Source organism: Sceloporus occidentalis, unplaced genomic scaffold, assembly GCF_023333645.1.
Source record: "Sceloporus occidentalis isolate IW3139 unplaced genomic scaffold, rSceOcc1.0.p SCAF_35, whole genome shotgun sequence".
Taxonomy (NCBI): domain Eukaryota; kingdom Metazoa; phylum Chordata; class Lepidosauria; order Squamata; family Phrynosomatidae; genus Sceloporus; species Sceloporus occidentalis.
In genome coordinates, this window is record NW_028317015.1 from 10,345,309 (window position 1) to 10,364,095 (window position 18,787).

Sequence of the window (18,787 nt, forward strand, 5' to 3'; positions counted from 1 at the left end):
CTAGCAATGTTTTTGTAAACAATCCAGTAATATTCTTCTTTGCTAATGAAAAACAAAAAAGCACAAATAAAACCCAAGCCCATCAATTAAATGCAATAGCAAAACCACCGTGAGTATGTCAATTTCACATCTTTGCTTAAATCTAAAGCAGTGAAAAGGCCTTTCTACAAGTCTGAACGGATGTCCCCTTGGTCTTGGTACAGTCATATTAATGAACAGGTCATTAGAACCAGTGGTGTCTCCAGCTTTCATATTTAGGCCCCCAAGATGGGGGAGGGGCAGGGACCAAAATAGAGGGGGGCAATTATAAAACACATATATATATATATATATATATATATATATATATATATATTAGACATGCATTTTTTTACTATATAATATGTACTTTTCTCTTTGAAGTGAACTGGCCTTTATTTTTCATTTTTTAATATTAGACCCTGCTTCCAATATATATTAATATTAGACCCTGCTGACCAATATATTTTATATTAAAAAAAGAATTGGACCCTAGGCAAGCATTTCTTAGGGTCTCCTCCACGCTCCCTGGCATGCAATCACTTCCTCCGCTCCCACGCCCCCAAAAAATTTGCCACACTGACTGTTGATTAGGGGAAGACTGTCCTGACCCTACCATGACATTGAGAGGTCCTCTCTCCCGTAATCATCCCCAAAGCTCTTTTGTACCTTATACACCCTACATGCCACTCTGCCATCAGATATGCCTTATGACCCCCCAATATGCCACTCTCCCTCCCCTAGACTACCTCCACTTCTGCCCGACACTTCCGCTTGAGCTTCTATGATGGGGAGCCAGAAGGTCATGTGACACCGGCACTCCGTTATTGAAGCCCCAGCGGAAGTGGAGGGCAGTAGCGGAGGTTGTCTGAGAGGAGGATCCAGGTCCCCTGCAGCGCTGCGAAGGGATCCTCCTCTCTGGGGAACATCTGTGCGATGCACGCAGACATCCTCCGCTGCTGCTGGTACTTCCGCTGGAGCTTCTTTGATGAAGCACCGGAAGGTTATGTCACGCCGGGCCTCCATTATAGAAGCCTTGGTGGAAGTGGAAAACTCAAAAATACCTGCCCCGCGCCCAGAACAGCATGTCTCGGGCAATCCGAATTCCGCATCCCTGCACTGCCTTGGGGCACTGGGTAGAAGTCCGCGAGGGCCAGTGAGGGGGCCATGACAAATCAAGGAGGACAGCACTACCCCCCATACATGCCCATCCATTTGTACTGTTTGTACCCCCCTGATGGTCTCCTTGCCACTATATAAATATAAACATATGTCCCTCTATATCCTTGTCTCCACCAACATAAGTCTACAGAAGTAAGATTAATGTGGTATTTAAGTGCTGGGGGTAATAGTATATGCCTTAAAATTGTACTCATGAATAACTGTATATTTATATTGAACTATCTTTCCTAGATTTTCAGTCATACATCGCTTGGCATTATGAATTACAGATACAAGTTTGCTGTGGTTGTAGCCACCGTTTGGGTGTTGAGCATTTTGTTCCATCGAAGGATTGTTACGGTATGTCTCATTTCCTTAACCGCTATATTTAATGTCATTGCTAGAGGGTTTTTTTGTTCTTCAAAAATTACGTTGTTTTTATACTCTGAAGCAGCTACAAACTTGTTTTTGTATTTGTTTAGGCACAAAAAGAAAATAATTCACTCCTACCCCATCAATTGCACAAACTTCAATTGACAAAGTCCTTGTCCATGTTTTTTGTCCCTCTCCATCTCACTTTCACCTTGAGCTGGAGCGACTAGAGAACATGTTGCAGTGTTAATCCAAGCACCTTTCTTTTATAGTATTAGTATAGTAGTATTAAATTGCTGTACAGGGCAGCCATCAGGGGAGGTACACCCAGTTACTTGGTTACCTGTCCTGGCCATGCAGGGGGCCTGGCCACCATGCTCTCTCACCTAAGGGTTAGCCCTGCCTGGGAGGAGCATGAGAAAGAATGTGTGTATGTAAGTGTACAGTGGGTGTTAATGTGAAGGCTGATGTATATTAGCCTGTAGTTGTGGGAGGGGCTATGGTTATTTAACCAACGCCTCTCCCTTCCACAGCTACGTTACAGCGCCTAACATTGGCTGATGCAATACAGGAAGAGATGTCATGGAACTCGTTGCTTGCTATGTCGTTTATTATCTCATTTACGAGGTCTATGTGGGGTTTTGTTGTTGTTGTTGTTGGTACAGACTGCTTTTTGTATGCAGGGCGCTGCGCAGGTGCTGTTAATCATACATAAACCTTCCCAAGCCTGTTTTCACTTTCTTCGTAATCTCTACATGTTTCCTTTACTAACCGTGCCTAATTACAACATCTGTGTTAAAGGTGGCAGTTCACTGGAGCTATGCTGGGTACTTTTCTTGATTCGGATTGTTTATATGTATGCCTGGCCACACAGGTGCACTTCTCATACTCAAACGTTACTAAGCCTGTTTAACCCTTTTACTATCAATACCTGTTGGATACGTCTAGTCCTGCACTACACATCATTAAGCACGCTCTTTCACCTTCATGCTTTAATACTGTTCAGCTCATGTTACTATGTCTGCACTTTTACGGAGGTTCATTTCCTTATCCAAGCGTATTTACAGTCGCTCGCTATCTCGTTCTTGGAGTTACTCATTGTATGTTACAGCTGGTCAATTACATTGTTTGTTGTTGGAGTACTTTCAAAAATTACTTAACTCCAATTAATTCATGTACACACCATTTGTGGATAACAATCAGCATACAAGCTACATTCACTAGTTTACTCTGTTGGTCTCCTACCGCTTCTGCTGGGAGGCTGTTCCACGTATTAACTGGCCCTGCTCGAGAAAATTTCTGTTGCTAGAGTCAGATAGGGTTGCCAGTTAACCACTTTTTTTTTCTCCATCTTTCTTCATTAACCCTTTGTTCGCTGTTAGTGCATGTTATTTAGGACAAGTGCCCAGGTCACATGATTTGTGTATATATACCGTATTGGCTCGGATATAGGCCGCCCCCGTATATAGGCCGCACCCTAAAAGTTTGGTGCTTTTTTAAAGAAAAAGTTTTTTTCTTTAAAAAAGCACCAAAAAAACATGCTGCCACTCTGTCCCTGTCTGGCACCGCACGATGCACTTAGACAACCTCCCGTGCCGGCACCCCCCCCGTGGGAAGTGCTGGCAGGGGAGGCTGTCTGAGCGTATCGGAGATTAGGATGCAGGTCCCCTGCACCGCTGCGGGGGATCTGTATCCAAACCCCGCTGCCTGCCCGGCGCCCGGGACTGCATGGGGGAAAAAAGTGCGGCCTATATTCGAGCCAATACAGTAGATTACATCCACTGCAACACCCTGATCTATACTTCTACTTATTTTTCTTTAAAAAGCACCAAAAAAAATGCTGCCACTCTGTCTCCCCCCCCCCGAGATATGCTGCCACTCTGTCTCCCCCCCGAGATATGCTGCCACTGTCCTCCTCCCCCATCGAGAAATGCTGCCACTGTCCTCCCCCCCCCGAGATATGCTGCCTGTGTTCCCCCCCCCCGAGATATGCTGCCACTCTGCCCCCCCCGACTTACCAGAGGAGACTCCCGGGTGTCTTGCGGGGCTGGCGGAGGACATCTACGCAATACGCGTACACAACTTCCGGTGCCGGCACCGGAAGTTGTGTACGCGTATTGCGTAGATGTCCCCCGCCGGCCCCGCAAGACACCCGGGAGTCTCCTCTGGTAAGTCTTGGGGGCAGAGGTAAAGCTTAGACAACCTCCCGTGCCGGCACCCCCCCCCCCGTGGAAAGTGCTGGCAGGGGAGGCTGTCTGAGCGTATCGGGGAGTAGGATGCAGGTCCCCTGCACCGCTGCGGGGGATCTGTATCCTAACCCTGCCCGGCGCCCGGTACTGCATGTCCTGGGCATCGGGCGCTAGACCCCGAATATAGGCCGCACCCCAGCCAATACGGTATATATTTTGTTGCTTTGGTCTGCAAGTGCTTTCGGCTATAGGTCTCCTTTACCTAGTTGCCTCCAAAGCAGTTAATGACGGGACAGCCACCTCATGTTGTGTTATTCCCTCTGTCACTGTTATTACTAATTGAGGAACTGTATGTTGCCCTCGGCCGCTTCTGCTGGCAGGCTGTTCCACGTATCAACCGGTCCTCTCGAATTTTCTTAACGTTACTCTACACTATTTAGCTTGGCCATGTGATAAGTCCTGTATGTTCTTATGTATTCTTTGTGCTGGTTCTTGTATGTGCAGGTTACATTTATTGTGTATTTCTGGTAGTAGGCACTCTCGCTGGCCCCCCCTCTTTTAGTCATTATTGATGCTTGTTATTTAGGACAAGTGCCCAGGTCACGTGGTCTGTTTATGTATATTTGTCACATTTGGTCTTCAAGTACTTTCTGTTACAGGTCTTCTTAACTAGTTGTGTAGTCAGTTACCAAGCGGACAGCCACCTCAGGTACGGTTATTTCCTTTTATTGCTAATTCAGGTACTCATTGTTGGCCTCTACCGCTTCTGCTGGAAGGCGGTTCCACATATCAACCGCCCCGCTTGGATTTTCTCCTCACGTTACTCTACACGATTACAGCTTGGCCAAGTGATAAGTCGTGTAGGTTTTTATGTTTTCACTGTGCTGCGTGTTATTTAGGATACGTGTCCAGGTCACGTGATTATTGAGGTACTCTGTTTTATCTCACTGTCTGGTTTCCCACTCCTATAATTAGATTACCGGCAGGTCGGTTCCTGTCATTACAACCGAGCCCCTCTTCCAATAATTGGAAGAAACAGATGTTCCGTGGGGTTGATAACTTTAGAGTGTCAGGTTTAGTGAGTCAGATAGGAGGCAATATTCTCTAGACCTCGTTACGTCCCCGCTTAGATAGACGGCCTCCTTCCTATTGAACGTTTGGAAGTTACACCCCTCCTCGTTTGGAAGTTACGCCCCTCCGCGTTTGGAAGTTACGCCCCTCCGCGTTTGGAAGTTACGCCCCTCCGCGTTTGGAGGTTACGCCCCACGAGCTAGTATTCGTGACTCACTATTAGTTAATTAGGCCTCCCCTCTACGTTTTCGTCCGGCTCCATTGCGGAGCTCGGTTAGATATTCAGTTAGTTCAGATTTCGGTCCAGGGTATCTGTCCAGGTTCCATTACATAGACTTGTCATTCCTATCCGATCAAGAGGAGAGGTCCTCCATTCCCTGTTCACACGCTCCTGGGTCAGACTTTGCCGCCTCACATTCCCTCCGTGCTCAGTCTATTGCTAAAGCGACGGCTGTATTAACAAGGTGATGCATTCCTTTCTCAGCCTCGGCCAGCATAGCGGAATTTTTTGACCTACTGTTTGCTAGTCCCCTGTCTCCTCCTCATAGATCCAGCCCGCCACAATCTAGTTCTGTGGACGGGGCGCAATGAGGGACATGCTCACCTCACTAGTGGGTGGCATCGGTCTCCTTCATTCACGAGAGGTTAGCCAATTTTGGAAGCCCAGCTTGCACCGGCAGGCATGCCCCCTTCCTCTTCTGCATGCCCTGCCACCACTGGTTGCCATTTTAGTCTGTACATGCTACTGCATATTTGCACTGATGCCATTGGGCCCTACCAAAGCGATGTGCCCCAGGGCATTATTTCCCAAGCAATGTTATCTCCTATTAGTGTGGAATCTGGTTTTAAGAAAAGCTGCTGTTTTTCCATCCCTCCCTGAAATTTCTGATTAGGGTTTATCATGTGGTTCCTATACAGGTATTGTGGCTGTACCTCAAGAAGCTCCATAGGTACAACCTCATTCAGGCCTTAAGTAGACCCAGATGCGGAGGATCTTCTCTTGTTACAAGAGTTGGCAACAGGGTTTTATTATCGGCCCTTTGATTCCCCTCCTTTTCCGACCTGGAAGGTTAGCCTGATTGCTATTGCTGTAAGCAAATTCTCAAATCGAACAGGCCGATTTTGAATTGTCTGCCCCTTATTCCCCATACGCGCTTCAGCATCAACTCCCTCATTCCGGCTGATGAGTTTTTCCTTAAATGCGCCTCCGTGGGTACAGTATTCAGGCCAGAGTCAATGGGGGGGAGGGGGGTAAGCTCATGGTTGTCGCTCCACGTCCGTGAGTCCGTTACATGTCTGCTTCTCAGGCTCCACATCCGTGAGTCCGTTACATGTCTGCTTCTCAGGCTCCACGTCCGTGAGTCCGTTACATGTCTGCTTCTCAGGCTCCGCGTCCGTGAGTCCGTTACATGTTAGCTTCTCAGGCTCTAGCTCCGGTGAGTGGGACGTTTAGAGAAAGGATAGAGTGTGAGCCTTCTGGTCTCACTCATCTTCTTCTAACGCATTGACGATTATACGCAAACTGTTCCTCAGAGCTGACAATCTGATTTTATCCGCTATTAATTCATGGTGATCACAGTTAAGCCTTTTCATTTAGCGATGAAGCTTTTCCTAACAGAAGTCCAAGATCAAATATTGTAGTTCTTCAAAGAACCCTCTCTGGTTTCTTCTCACGTGGAAATACCGTATTAGAGGTCTGCAAGATCAAGCCAGTGAAGTCCCCCAGTCATTTACCAATTGATGGCAAGTAAGAGCTTTGCTAATGTTAAATGGACATCCCGTTTACTCCTGGTACATGTATAGTCCTTAAACTTCCATGTAACTTTTTCGGATGCAGGCAGCTTGGTGAGCTGGCTACTGTACTTAATTCAGCTTCGGTGATTAAAAGCTAGGCAGATGGAACTCCTCCTGTTTCCCTCTTTATATCTCACAACCAATCTCAGAATGCGTAATGCCTCTATAAGCTTGGTCATTCATATTGTCATGTTATGGTACAACTAACTTTGTGTCTTCTTCTTTTTGCCCTCTATAGGCCTACCTGGTATGTCGGTCATGGCACACCTCAGACCGAATGGACCCTCTCTTGGTCTTTGGTTCTCCGTTCCACTAATCCTATTCGTTTGCCCCTAACACAAATGTGAAGGCTGATGTATATTAGCCTGTAGTTGTGGGAGGGGCTATGGTTATTTAACCAACGCCTCTCCCTTCCACAGCTACGTTACAGCGCCTAACGTTGCCCTCCCTGCCCCCCCTTATTCATTTCCTTTTATTTCCGCTTTTCTCCTCTATCCTTTCTTTCATTTTCTATTTATGGGGGGGCCCTCTATAGGCCTACCTGGTACGTCTGTCATGGCACACCTCAGACCGAATGGACCCTCTCTTGGTCTTTGGTTCTCCATTCCACTAATCCTATTCGTTTGCCCCTAACACAATATAGTTATAGCAGGGTCTCAAATAAATACTGCACCCAGATGCCACTAAACCAATGCTTGCCCCTGTTCTCATACAAAAAAATGGTTCAGTGCTGGGAATAGTCTTTGAACGGAGGTGTAGGCAGAAAGTGTTTAAAGTGTTTGAAAAAAGCCATTTCTAGGGTGAAACTTGTTATGTTTTATCCATTTTTGCTTTTATTATCTAATAAAGCTTTGGAATTTTTCTTATTTTTGGACCTCCATTTTCATTTTTTCTTGACTTTTATCTTGTTTTTTTATTTTGATTTTTCTCACTGGAGCTATTTCCTTGGTGGGGAAAATACCACCCATGCTGATGAGGATTGAGCAACCGTTATTTGCTCTCACAAATGTGAGTACTTTTTAATTTCTTTAACCCCTTCAATTCCAGGGTTTTTGGTACCTCAAGTCCCGGAGCAATTTTGCTATTTATGTGCTATGTCGGTACAGCGATTATTCTCTTTTCCTGTGAATAGTGTACCCATGTAAACTATATAATGTTTTTTCAAGGAGAGATAGAGCTTTCTTTTGATACTAGAGTTAGATGATTAGCTGAAAATTTAGAATGAGAAATTTAGTAAAAACTAGTGAAAATTAGAAAACAAAACACCTATTTTTTTTTATATATATATATATATATATATATATATATATATATATATAAATGTTCCCTCTGAAAAATTAGGTAAAGTGATGGAAAATCCCTTCCAAGTTTATCAATTCAGGTGTCATGATTTCAGAAATACCTAATTTATATAGGATTTTCCATACTTTTCCAGCACTTATAGGTGTGGTGTTTAAACCAAATATAAAAATATAACAAAGGTTTGTCTACAGTCAAAGGTATTTATTATAAGGTAACATTTATCTCATATACACACGCATAGCCAAACCCCACAGGACAACCCCCTTTTATCTCTCTCTCTATACATATAACAATTCCCTTCAACACAATTTGATCTCACCCAATGTTAAGCCTCCGGATCCGATAATAGCTCACTGCTGGGAGCTGACTCTTACCACATCCACCATGGAGGAAAAGGAAAAAAAAACTGAAGGAGTCCATGTGTGGTATTATATTATATACCCTTCATTTGACATCACATCCTGTTTCATCACTTCCTTTAGTGAACTATGGGAGGGAAGGATTCTAAGAACGCCCACCTTAACCTATTCCCTTTGTTTATGGGGAGAAGACAAGTTACCACAATAGGGAACATACTATAAGGTGTACATTATTCGTAGAATTTTTATGCTTATGGCTTAACGGGTTTAGGGGTTGTGAACGGGGACAGGAGGGTTATACTGGGTAGATGTTGTGTTAGGGCAATGGGATGTAAGGTTTTTTTTTTTTTCCTTTTTTAATTTTTTTTTTTGTATTTTTTTTAATGGTTAGAGGTCCTCTTAGGCACCTCTTGAACATGTTATTAATGCCAGTGATTCAAAATAGAAAAAGGCTCCAGGCACTCATGGGTTCCATCAGGCAGATTTATTGGAAGAGACGACCAACAACGTTTCGACCTCACGATTATAAAGACCTCATCGTGAGGTCGAAACGTTGTTGGTCGTCTCTTCCAATAAATCTGCCTGATGGAACCCATGAGTGCCTGGAGCCTTTTTCTATTTTGATTTATTGGGGAGCTGGCCCTTCCTGGCACAGCTAAGCACCTGAGTTCCTGTGGGGAGTGAGTGCAGATTCCTGATTTTGATTAATGCCAGTGATGTCATAATGACATCCCTTAGCTCACATTTATTTTTTTTTCCCTCAGTTGGGTTTTTCAGCATGAGAGGAGGGTGAGAAACATGCAAGAAGGGCAGGACGTACCTGTACGTCCATAGGGGATTTTTAGGATGCGTTTTTTGGACATACCGATACGTCCATAGGGGACTGAAGGGGTTAATGGGGTAACTTGCATTGGTCGGCTTCAAAGATACCTAAAATAGCACATGGGGAAGAATTACTAGATTTCAGGAAAAATGGTTTTGAAATAGCAAAATGCTACTTGTAATTATTTCCCAATAACTTACAGAAAAAAGCCAAAAAAAAAACCATAAAACATTGGGTATTTGTAAACTCAGGACAAATAGTAGAATCAATTTAGCAGGTTTTTTCATTACATTTTTTTGGATGAGTAAAATATTTTTTTTTTAACAAAAAAACACCATATTTTATCATTAATAGTAAATTAGATGATATGATAAAAATTGTATCTAAAGAAAGCCCTGCTTGTCCTGGAAAAAAACCAATATATCTGTGTGGGTACACAAAATGAGAGAAGAAAATTACAGCTAAACAGCAACACTGAAAAATGTTAAAAAAGAGCCATTGTCCCACAGTGTACTACGAAAAAGAAACAGTCTCGTCATTAAGGGGTTAATGTAGAAAAAGCTTATATAACAACCCAAGCTTCTATGCACTCAAAGCCCTTTAAATTGTTAGCATACCATAAAAAGGCAGGCAAAATATTCAACTTTTCCGGGTCTTTATTAAGGCTGCTCATGCCCCAGTTGGCCACCCTGCACGTGTCGCTTAAATGTGGACAGGGTTGTCAACTTGCTGCTGTGCAACTAAAACATATTTACTGAAATTAAAGAATTGATCTTAAACAAAAAAGGCAAATCCAGACACTCACAATAATGTACCCACTCAGAGCCTCCAACATAACCAGGCACAGGAGTCCACCTTGTCGACCACTGCTTGCTAAATACCTGCTATGTAGCTGACATTCTAGAATTGAACATGTAAGGCAAGTTAAGTTGCTAAAAAACAAACAAACAAAAAAATAAACAGTTTAGGACTCCATGCCAATAATGAAAGAAATGTTGGGAAACTAGAAACCTGTGCAAATAAGTGCATTTATTTTCAGCACTTACAGATGCCCTTGTCCTGGTGGAAGGAAATAATGCCTTACATGTTTCATGCCCTAAGGCACTTAATCATAGGCTGACACATGTGATCATATAATGGCAAAGAATAAATAGATCTCCTAAAGTGACATGTGCTTGCCAATAATCAAAGCGACATACACCAGTGAACAATAAGGTAAAAAAACGGGTACATACCTATATCCACAAGGGTAGAAAAACATATCAGAATATGCATCCCTATAATTAAATAAGTGATTTATATTTACATAAAATCTGCCCATTATTGCGTATATCCTGGAACATGTATACTTAAAGTTAATACTTGGGTAATTATACCCTATGCTAATTACGCAAAATACATGAGAGCTAGGCAACAAGCTGAAAATGTATCATATTTATACCTTGATATATTTTGGTAAACAAATGCTTTTGTGTGTGTAAAATACTACTGTTGGAAAGCCTGCAAAATATATATGGTCCTTAATTTGTTATACTATGCATCATCCCACTACGCCCTCTTTCTACTATGTTGCAAACATACATAAATCCTTTATTGACTCACCCCACCACCCCATTATATCTGGGAAAGGCTCTTTGGGTGAAGGCCTGTGTTAATAGGTTGATGAGCATCTACAGCTACTGGTAAAAATATACAAAGGTTATATTAAGGATACAAAACATCTGCTCACTCATATGAAAAACTTAAGTTGACATGAGAACTTTAAGTGGGTCTGCATGGATGTCTCATCCCTCTATTCTAGCATCCCACTGGTCTACATGTTAAGAGCTTTAACACTATGATGATATATGGTCTCCAAGTATATCAGTGAACTTCCCTTATGTAATTCAAACTGACTTAGAACCATAGGTAATTACAGATGTGGAAGCGGGATGCGGTCAGGACTACCCGCTGATGTCGGGGACGGTCCCGCTGACGTCTGCTGGAAACACCCCTAATTCAAGGGAAAATGGGCGGGGAGCGGGGCGTGTCAAGACCCCGCTCCCGTGACCCGGAGGATTCAGGTCTTGACCTGAAAATATAGGGTCTAAAAATGAGGAAGACCCTAAAACAGCAATAGGAAAACATTTTAAAGCTTATGAAGGACAAGACAGAAACTGTCAGGTGATAGAAAGGTTTACATCAGGTTTATAAGGGTTGTTTACTGTACCTTACACAGTCGTTGCCTATACTATATAATATACTCATTCATCATATAACACCTTTTAAATGTATCTTACTACTAAATAATTTTGTTATACTTAATTCAGATGAGCTGCAGTGTTTTCATTTAACATGTTTCTTTTTAATTAGTCTTTGGTATGGGACCTTTCCCCTCCCACCATAGCTCCTATAAGAGGCATGGGTGAGAGGTAAGAGGTGTACCCATGATTATGCCTGTGTAGCACAGGTGAAATGCATTAGGTAGAGTAATCACTCTGCCTAATGCAAGAGATAAAAGTTAAGTCTTAAGGTCCAGCCTTTACAGTAAGTCTTCATAATGCCACCAGCGGATGGTCCTTAAAGGGAGCTGTACCCAGGAGATGTAGCTGAACATATATTGAGGAGTTGTTTGGCTGTTACACATACCAGGAGTTGAACATTCATGCCTAAATTACAATGTGTGTGAAAAACATTGGCCCAAATAGTACATGGAGGAAGGATTATAAGATTTTAAAAAAGGATTTTGAAATAGCTATATCTATAACCTGTGCAGGTACGTTAAATGAGAGAGAGAGAAAAAAACTACAGCTAAACATGAGCACTGCAAAAATGTTAAAACAGCCAGTTAGGAAAGGTACAAATGGGGAAAAAACAGCCTGGTCCTTAAAGGGTTAAAAAGTAGAGTGGACTATTTCCTACTTGATTACGTGAGCTGCATTAAATATCCACATTTCATCTTTATAAATAGCACCTGATCACCTTTTTTCATTCAAACCTTATATTCAAACCTTAGCCTTAAATCTCTACCTCACAAAGATGACTGACATTAGGTGACTCATACTTTACATGGTGTCTATTTACTAAAGGAAGGAGTTTATGAGCATTTGCAGGAGGGTTGTGGTTCAGGTCTTTTCACTACGGTGCACGTGCTTGTGACGTGGGAGTTTGCTGCTGCTGAGTTTGAAGCAGCAGCAAGCTCCCAGACGTATGAAAAAAATCTCTTTTGCAAACTCATTAAAGCTAACTCGCATTAGCATTCACACCAAAGAGAAAAACATTGCATTCACTGGTATGTAGAATCTGCAAGTAAGTGTAAGTTTTAAAAAGCAGGCAACTCGCAAATTCACTAATTTGGAAAGTTGCATGCAAGTACTTACCAATGCCAACTTGAAATCCCAGAGCCCCTCTCACAATGTAAAATGTAGTAATAAAAACAATGTCAAGCAAAAAAAATAGAAGTAACTGTGAATCTCAATGTGACGCCCTCTCTCTGGGTAGTAATGATTAGACTTGTGCATTCGTCTTTGGGCGAACATGAAAACGAACACGAAGAGTGCGTTTTCGTGTTCGTTCCAAAGACACGCCGAAGAGAAGACATCGGCGGTAAAACGTAGGCGAAGACGAATGTCACGTACCTTTACCCCGAAACTTGAAGAACCGCAACTTCACCCTGGGAGATACCGAATGGGAAGGCCCAAAGGGAACACCCAGGGCCGAAGGGATATTGAGCAGCCAGAGGACAGGGTATAGGCAAAATAATATAGGCAGTCTCTGAGGAGTAGATGGCAGTAGCGTGGACAGTGAAGGTAGCACCGGAACTGCAAAATGAAGTGAAGAAATCAAGCCAGGAGTCGGTACACGGAGGAGTTACTCAGACAAGCCAGGATTCGGTACACGGAGGAGTTACTCAGACAAGCCAGGATTCAGTACACGGAGGAGTTACTCAGACAAGCCAGGATTCGGTACACGGAGGAGTTAGACAAGCCAGGATTCGGTACACGGAGTAGTAAACAAAGCAGGAGCAGCTAGCAGCACGTCAGACTCAAAGACCACACAAGGGTAAAGTGCAGCAGACCAGCAGGCTTTTTAAATTAGGAGCCACACCAAGCCACGCCCCCGGAACTGCACTGGAGATTGCTCAGGCAGCAACACCCCCAGTCATCTCCCAGCCTGGGCACGCCCCCTCCTGTGACTCACACGCAGGTTGCTAGGAGACATGTGGCTAGAAGCAGCTATACTAGTTTTGCTGTTATGCCGCAAATGCGAGGAACGGCGCCCTGACAAGGATTCTCCGGAGAGGTAAGTTGTGACAACGAAGACACACACCACGAAGATCTTCGTGATCGTCTTCGTCTACCATTCCCCCCCCCTTCTAACTTACCTTGTCTTCGCGGCATCGCGGCAGTTCCCGGAAGTGGAAATCCGCAGGTTCGCCTTCACGGGTTATAGGGCAGTGCGAATGAGCCTATTGGTCGCCTACAGGGACCTCCTCTGGCATCAACCAATTGGTTGATGCCAGAGGAAGACCCTGCAGGTGACCAATAGGCTCATCCCACTGGTCTCCCTCCCTGTTCACAATTAGTTAAATGTCCGTACGAGCGACTTTATTGGTCGCTCATACGGACATTTAACTAATTGAACAGGGAGGGAGACCAGTGGCATCTGCAGGGTAAGTTGCAGCATTGGGGTTTTAAAACCTCAATGCTGCAACTTACCCGGCACATCCCACTGGTCTCCCTCCCTGTTCAATTAGTTAGTCTGTGCCGGTTAAATGTCCGTACGAGCGACCAATAAAGTCGCTCGTACGGACATTTAACTAATTGAACAGGGAGGGAGACCGGTGGGATGTGCCGGGTAAATTACAGCACCTGGAGTTAACAGTCTGTACGAGCGACCCGATTGGTCGCCAGCAGGGGGCTCGTCTGCCATCATCCAATGGCAGACGAGCCCCCTGCTGACGACCAATAGAGTTGCTCATACGTACATTTAAACTCCTGGCGCCAGAGCTGCGTTAACCCTGTATTAACCCCTTAACCGGGGAAACGAAGAAAAACCGAACACGAAGAATGTCCACGAATATTCGCCCGAAGAGAAGACGGGAACGGGCGAATATCCGAAGAATACGAAGATTCCCCCCCCCGAAGACGAGCACGAAGACGAACACGAAGAGCCCCCTGGTGCCCAAGTCTAGTAATGATACTAATGTTAAGCAGGTTTGGCATCCAGTAGTCCAGTAAACAAGGTCAGAAGTAGCAAATGCTCTGAAAATTTCCCTCGTCTTATATTCAAGGTCATCTTCTAATCAGACCTCAAATAGAGGTTTAAAACAAGGGGGATGGAAAAAGCGCTAGACAGGACTTTCTGAAGGTAATTCTTTGTTAGGAATGTATTAAACAGATTCTTGAAAATCCTAAAAGTTCGTAAAATAGAGCAGCAGCCCACTTGCCAAGGTTTCCTCTTCTTGGCTTGATTGATAGTAGAAATTCACAAAGGGGGTAGTGGTTGCGCTTCAACAATAAAAAATAGAAAAAATGGTGTAGTATGTTTATACTCCAGGTATATATATATATATATATATATATATATATACATATATATATATATGAGAAAAAAATGTGGTACTATCCTAGCTCCAAAATGCACGTATGGGTGATACAATCCTCGCCTAAGGATGAAAATGCACTAAAATCATGGTTAAGAGCAATTTAAAGGTTGCTCTTTCCTACAGGCGTAGGTGTGGTATGATCCCCACCAAGGATATTCGAGCAGCAAGTGTCCTTCTTGATAAAAAAGAAAATTATCCCAGGAGCCATGTAAAAAGGTTATTTACAGAATAAAAAGTATAAAATAACACACTAGACGTTTCACCTTTACAAAGGATTTTTCAAAGTGCAGCCTCTACCTCCTTTGTGAACCTCAAGTAGAGGTCCCGCAGCGCTACAGGCGACCCCGATCCTCCTCTCTGGCTGGTGACCGTTTGTGGGATGCGCACGGACAACCTCCGGGGCTTCTATGGTGGAGCACCGGAAGGTCATGTGATGCCAGCGCTCAGTCATAGAAGCCCCGGCGGAAGTACTGTCCACCAGCAGCGGAGGTCTACATCACACAGACCTCCACCCGCTGCCCCACTAGACACCAGGGAGTCTGAAGCACGGGTCACAAGTAAAGGGATGCACTGGTAAGTCGGGGGGGGTTAAGAGTGACATGGGAGGGTTAAGAGCGGCATGGGTCAGGGTTCAATCGTTTGCTGGAGGCAGAGTTGTATATAGGGGGTTAAAAGGCATATCAGGGAGGCAGAGTGGCATATAGGGGGTATAAGACATACCTGGGAGGAGGATTGGCAAATAGGGGGTTAAAATGCATGCAGGGAGGCAGAGTGGCATATCTGGGAGACAGAGTGGCAAATAGCGGGTATAAGGCATTTCCGGGGGATAAAGTGGCATATAAGGCATATCTGGGGGGCAGATGTGCATAAATGGGGCAGGTTGGCAAATAAAGAAATAAAAACAAAAAAATCATTCTTTTCAATCAGTTTTTATTAAATATGAAAAGATAGTTTACATGTGAATTAATATTTACTAGTAAAACTTTTTTCCTATAGGGTCATCTTATATTCAGGCTTTTTCTTTTTTTCCTAAATTAATATTCAAATTTTGGGGGGGTCATCTTATAATTGAGCAAATATGGTATTTTTTCTTTTTGGTTATCTTTTTTCAGACTTCCTTTTTTGGTGGGAGGGCGTGGCTCCTCCCCATGGGCCAAATATCAAATGGAGAAAAGGCAGGGCTTTGTCCCACAATGTAGTATAACGTTTTTCAGTGTTGCTGTTTAGCTGTGATTTTCTTCTTTCCCATTTCGTGCACCCACACATATTATATATATTTTTTCAGGACAAACAGGGCTTTCTTTAGATACCATTATTTTTATAATATCATCTAATTTACTATAAAAAAAAATGATAAAATATGGTGTTTTTTTGTTAAAAAAATTACTTTTTTCTCACTGCAAAAACTAATGAAAAAATCCTGCTAAATAGATTTTACTATTTGTCCTGAGTTTTTTGCTTTTTTCTGCACGTTATGTTCCCTAAAGCTGGTTATTCTGCCCCATGTGCTATTTCGGGTATCTTTGAAGACGGCCAATGAAATTTACCCCATCAAACCATATATTTTTAAAAACTAGACACCCCAAGGTATTTCAGATGTTGGTATTTTAACCATTGTCATTCACTAGTTCTACCATCAGCCTTTGTCAAACTTTATGGTAGTAAAAAAATGTTGGTTTTTTCACACACGTACTCCAGGTATGAATTAACCGCTCCTGGTATATGTCACTGCCAAACATACCCCAATATGTGTTCCACATCTCCTGAGCGCAGTGATACCCCACATGCATGGGTTTGTTAGGTTGTTCGGAGACTAAAAGGCCCTTTTTGAGAGGTGTGCATTTTTCAAATTGCAATTTTGACTTGTCAAAAAGTCTGCCTACATATCCAGTTTCAGGTGTCTTTGAAGCCGGCCAATACAATTTACCCCATCAAACCAAATATTTTTGAAAACTAGACACCCCAAGGTGTTTGAAATGCTGGTATTTTAACCCTTTCCATGCACTAATTTTACCTCCAGCCTTTGTCAAACTTTATGGTAGTAATTTTTTTTTGCATTTTCACACACGTTGTACTTCAGGTATAAATGTACTGCTCCTGGTATATGTTTGTGTCAAACACCCCAATATGTGTTCAGTAACATCTCCTGATACCCCACATGTATGGGATTGTTGGGTTATTTGGGAGGTAAAAGGCCACCTTTATGAGGTGTGTATTTTTTTGCCATTTAGACATCTGGTCAGTCTGTGCCCACATCCCATATTTGTCAGCTGGGCTCCATTGACCTTGCATGGTTGAATGCAGTATCTGCATTCAACCTGCAGGAGGAGCTTGAGAGTTCTCAAGAGGGTCTGGATAGACCCTTTGTGAACTCATTGATTTTTCAGTTGGTGACGCCATCTTGTGAATGGCGGCAATGTCATTTGCATGATGGTACTTGTGGTTGCTCTTCGTAGCAATCACAAGGCTATCGGGGTAGGGGGTTGTGTTGCTACATGCCTCGATATCGAGGCATGTCAGCAACACAGATTCCGATCGCTTCCTAAGCTGTTTTAGCCATGTTTGATGATCGGTGCGGCGGCGGCCATTTTTTTTGTGGGGAGGGCTTTCCTCCCCGGATCCACAGTCAGCCTCAATTGTGAGGCTTCTGTGGAAGCTGCCAAGCCGCCGATCCAGCTGTTTAACAGCAGTCCGTACATGTACGGGCTTTGTCGTTATCACGTTGCACTGCAAGCCCGTACATGTACAGGCCTTGTCGTTAAGGGGTTAAAAAGGTAAGTGATGTGTTTTTTTTTTGGTTTTTTTTTCTACAGGTGGCACACTTTTGGTGCCAAACTCATAGCGCTTAGTGGGAGCCTGGATAACCTTCTGCACCACCACCACCAGGGAGACTAAAGATAAAGCACAACAGTCTGTGCCTCCCTTAGTGTTATTTAATATATTTTTCGACCCCTCATCTCCTTTAGTGGGGGTAATGGTCAGATCCTTAATAGGTCAATAGGGGGTTTTGGGTACTCCAGGTTCATTTAGTTTAATTTTGTAGGGGGTTATTTTCCAAGTAACAGGTGAGGGTATTCTAGTTCATGCTCTCCTCTGTAATGTACCAAATTTAATGTTGCAGGCACTTGTAACTCTGCTAGTTGCTTTTGCAAGTATTAGTCTGTAATTGAGATCACTTGGTTGCTTTGTGAACAGACACAATAGTCTACCAAATAACAACAATATGAAATGGTCACATTGGTGTTTAGTAAACCTATGTTTCTTTTTGGGGAAGGGTTATACTTTTTACTATTAATAATTTTTTTTTCTATATTTTACAAGATCCCTACATTTGCGAATTTCATGAAAATCTGTGATACAATGGAGCCGGAGGGCAAAACCAAGAGCAAAATGACTCTGTTACAGGAGGAAGTAGATAAAGTATTCAACAAATTTGACAGCATGATCCCCAAGATTAATTTTTCCCACCTAGACAACACAACCAGTCCCCAGAATAGCAGAGCCACAATGATCAACCCTAAAGAAAAATACTGTGTTGGAGACTCCCTTATTGTCCGTGTTGACATGTTTGATCACTTGGCCAAGAGGAAATGCCATGGAGGAGATTTTCTAATGGCAAGAATATATTCTCCTGATATTCAAGCAAGTGCTTCTGGAAGGATTGAAGATTTAGGAAATGGTTCTTACAAAATTAATTTCACACTTTTTTGGCAAGGGACAGTACATTTTTCAATTCTTCTAATCCATCCCAGTGAAGGAGTCTCTGCCCTGTGGCAAGCTAGAAACAAAGGACATGGTTATGTATCTTACACTGGTTATTTTATTAACAATGGAAAGGAAGCCAAGACGAAATGCGGTTTTGACCTAAACAAAACACTTGAATTGTGTGATTATTCTGATCTCAAAGAAGAGGAATATTTCTACTGTGTGAAACCAGAAAACATTTCTTGTGGATCCCTTGTGAAAATGAAGAGTGTCTTTGTAGACACCCATTCTTACTTAAGCATTTTGGAAAAAGCTCTTTTTGACAGGTAAGGTTTAATATTATTACAATTGAAAATTATTATACATTAAATTGTATATTTAGAAAAAAATAAAAAAATAAAACATT

General features: G+C 42.9%; 1 protein-coding gene across 1 annotated transcript in view; it reads left to right on the forward strand.

Moving 5' to 3' along the window:
- Positions 1–18,036: 18,036 nt before the first annotated feature.
- Positions 18,037–18,787, forward strand: part of LOC149298088 (NXPE family member 4-like) — a 32,386-nt gene continuing 31,635 nt past the window's right edge. The window contains exon 1 of the mRNA XM_089487977.1: positions 18,037–18,707. Coding sequence (XP_089344103.1) covers positions 18,037–18,707 — 671 coding nt within the window. The remainder of the gene's footprint in view (positions 18,708–18,787) is intronic.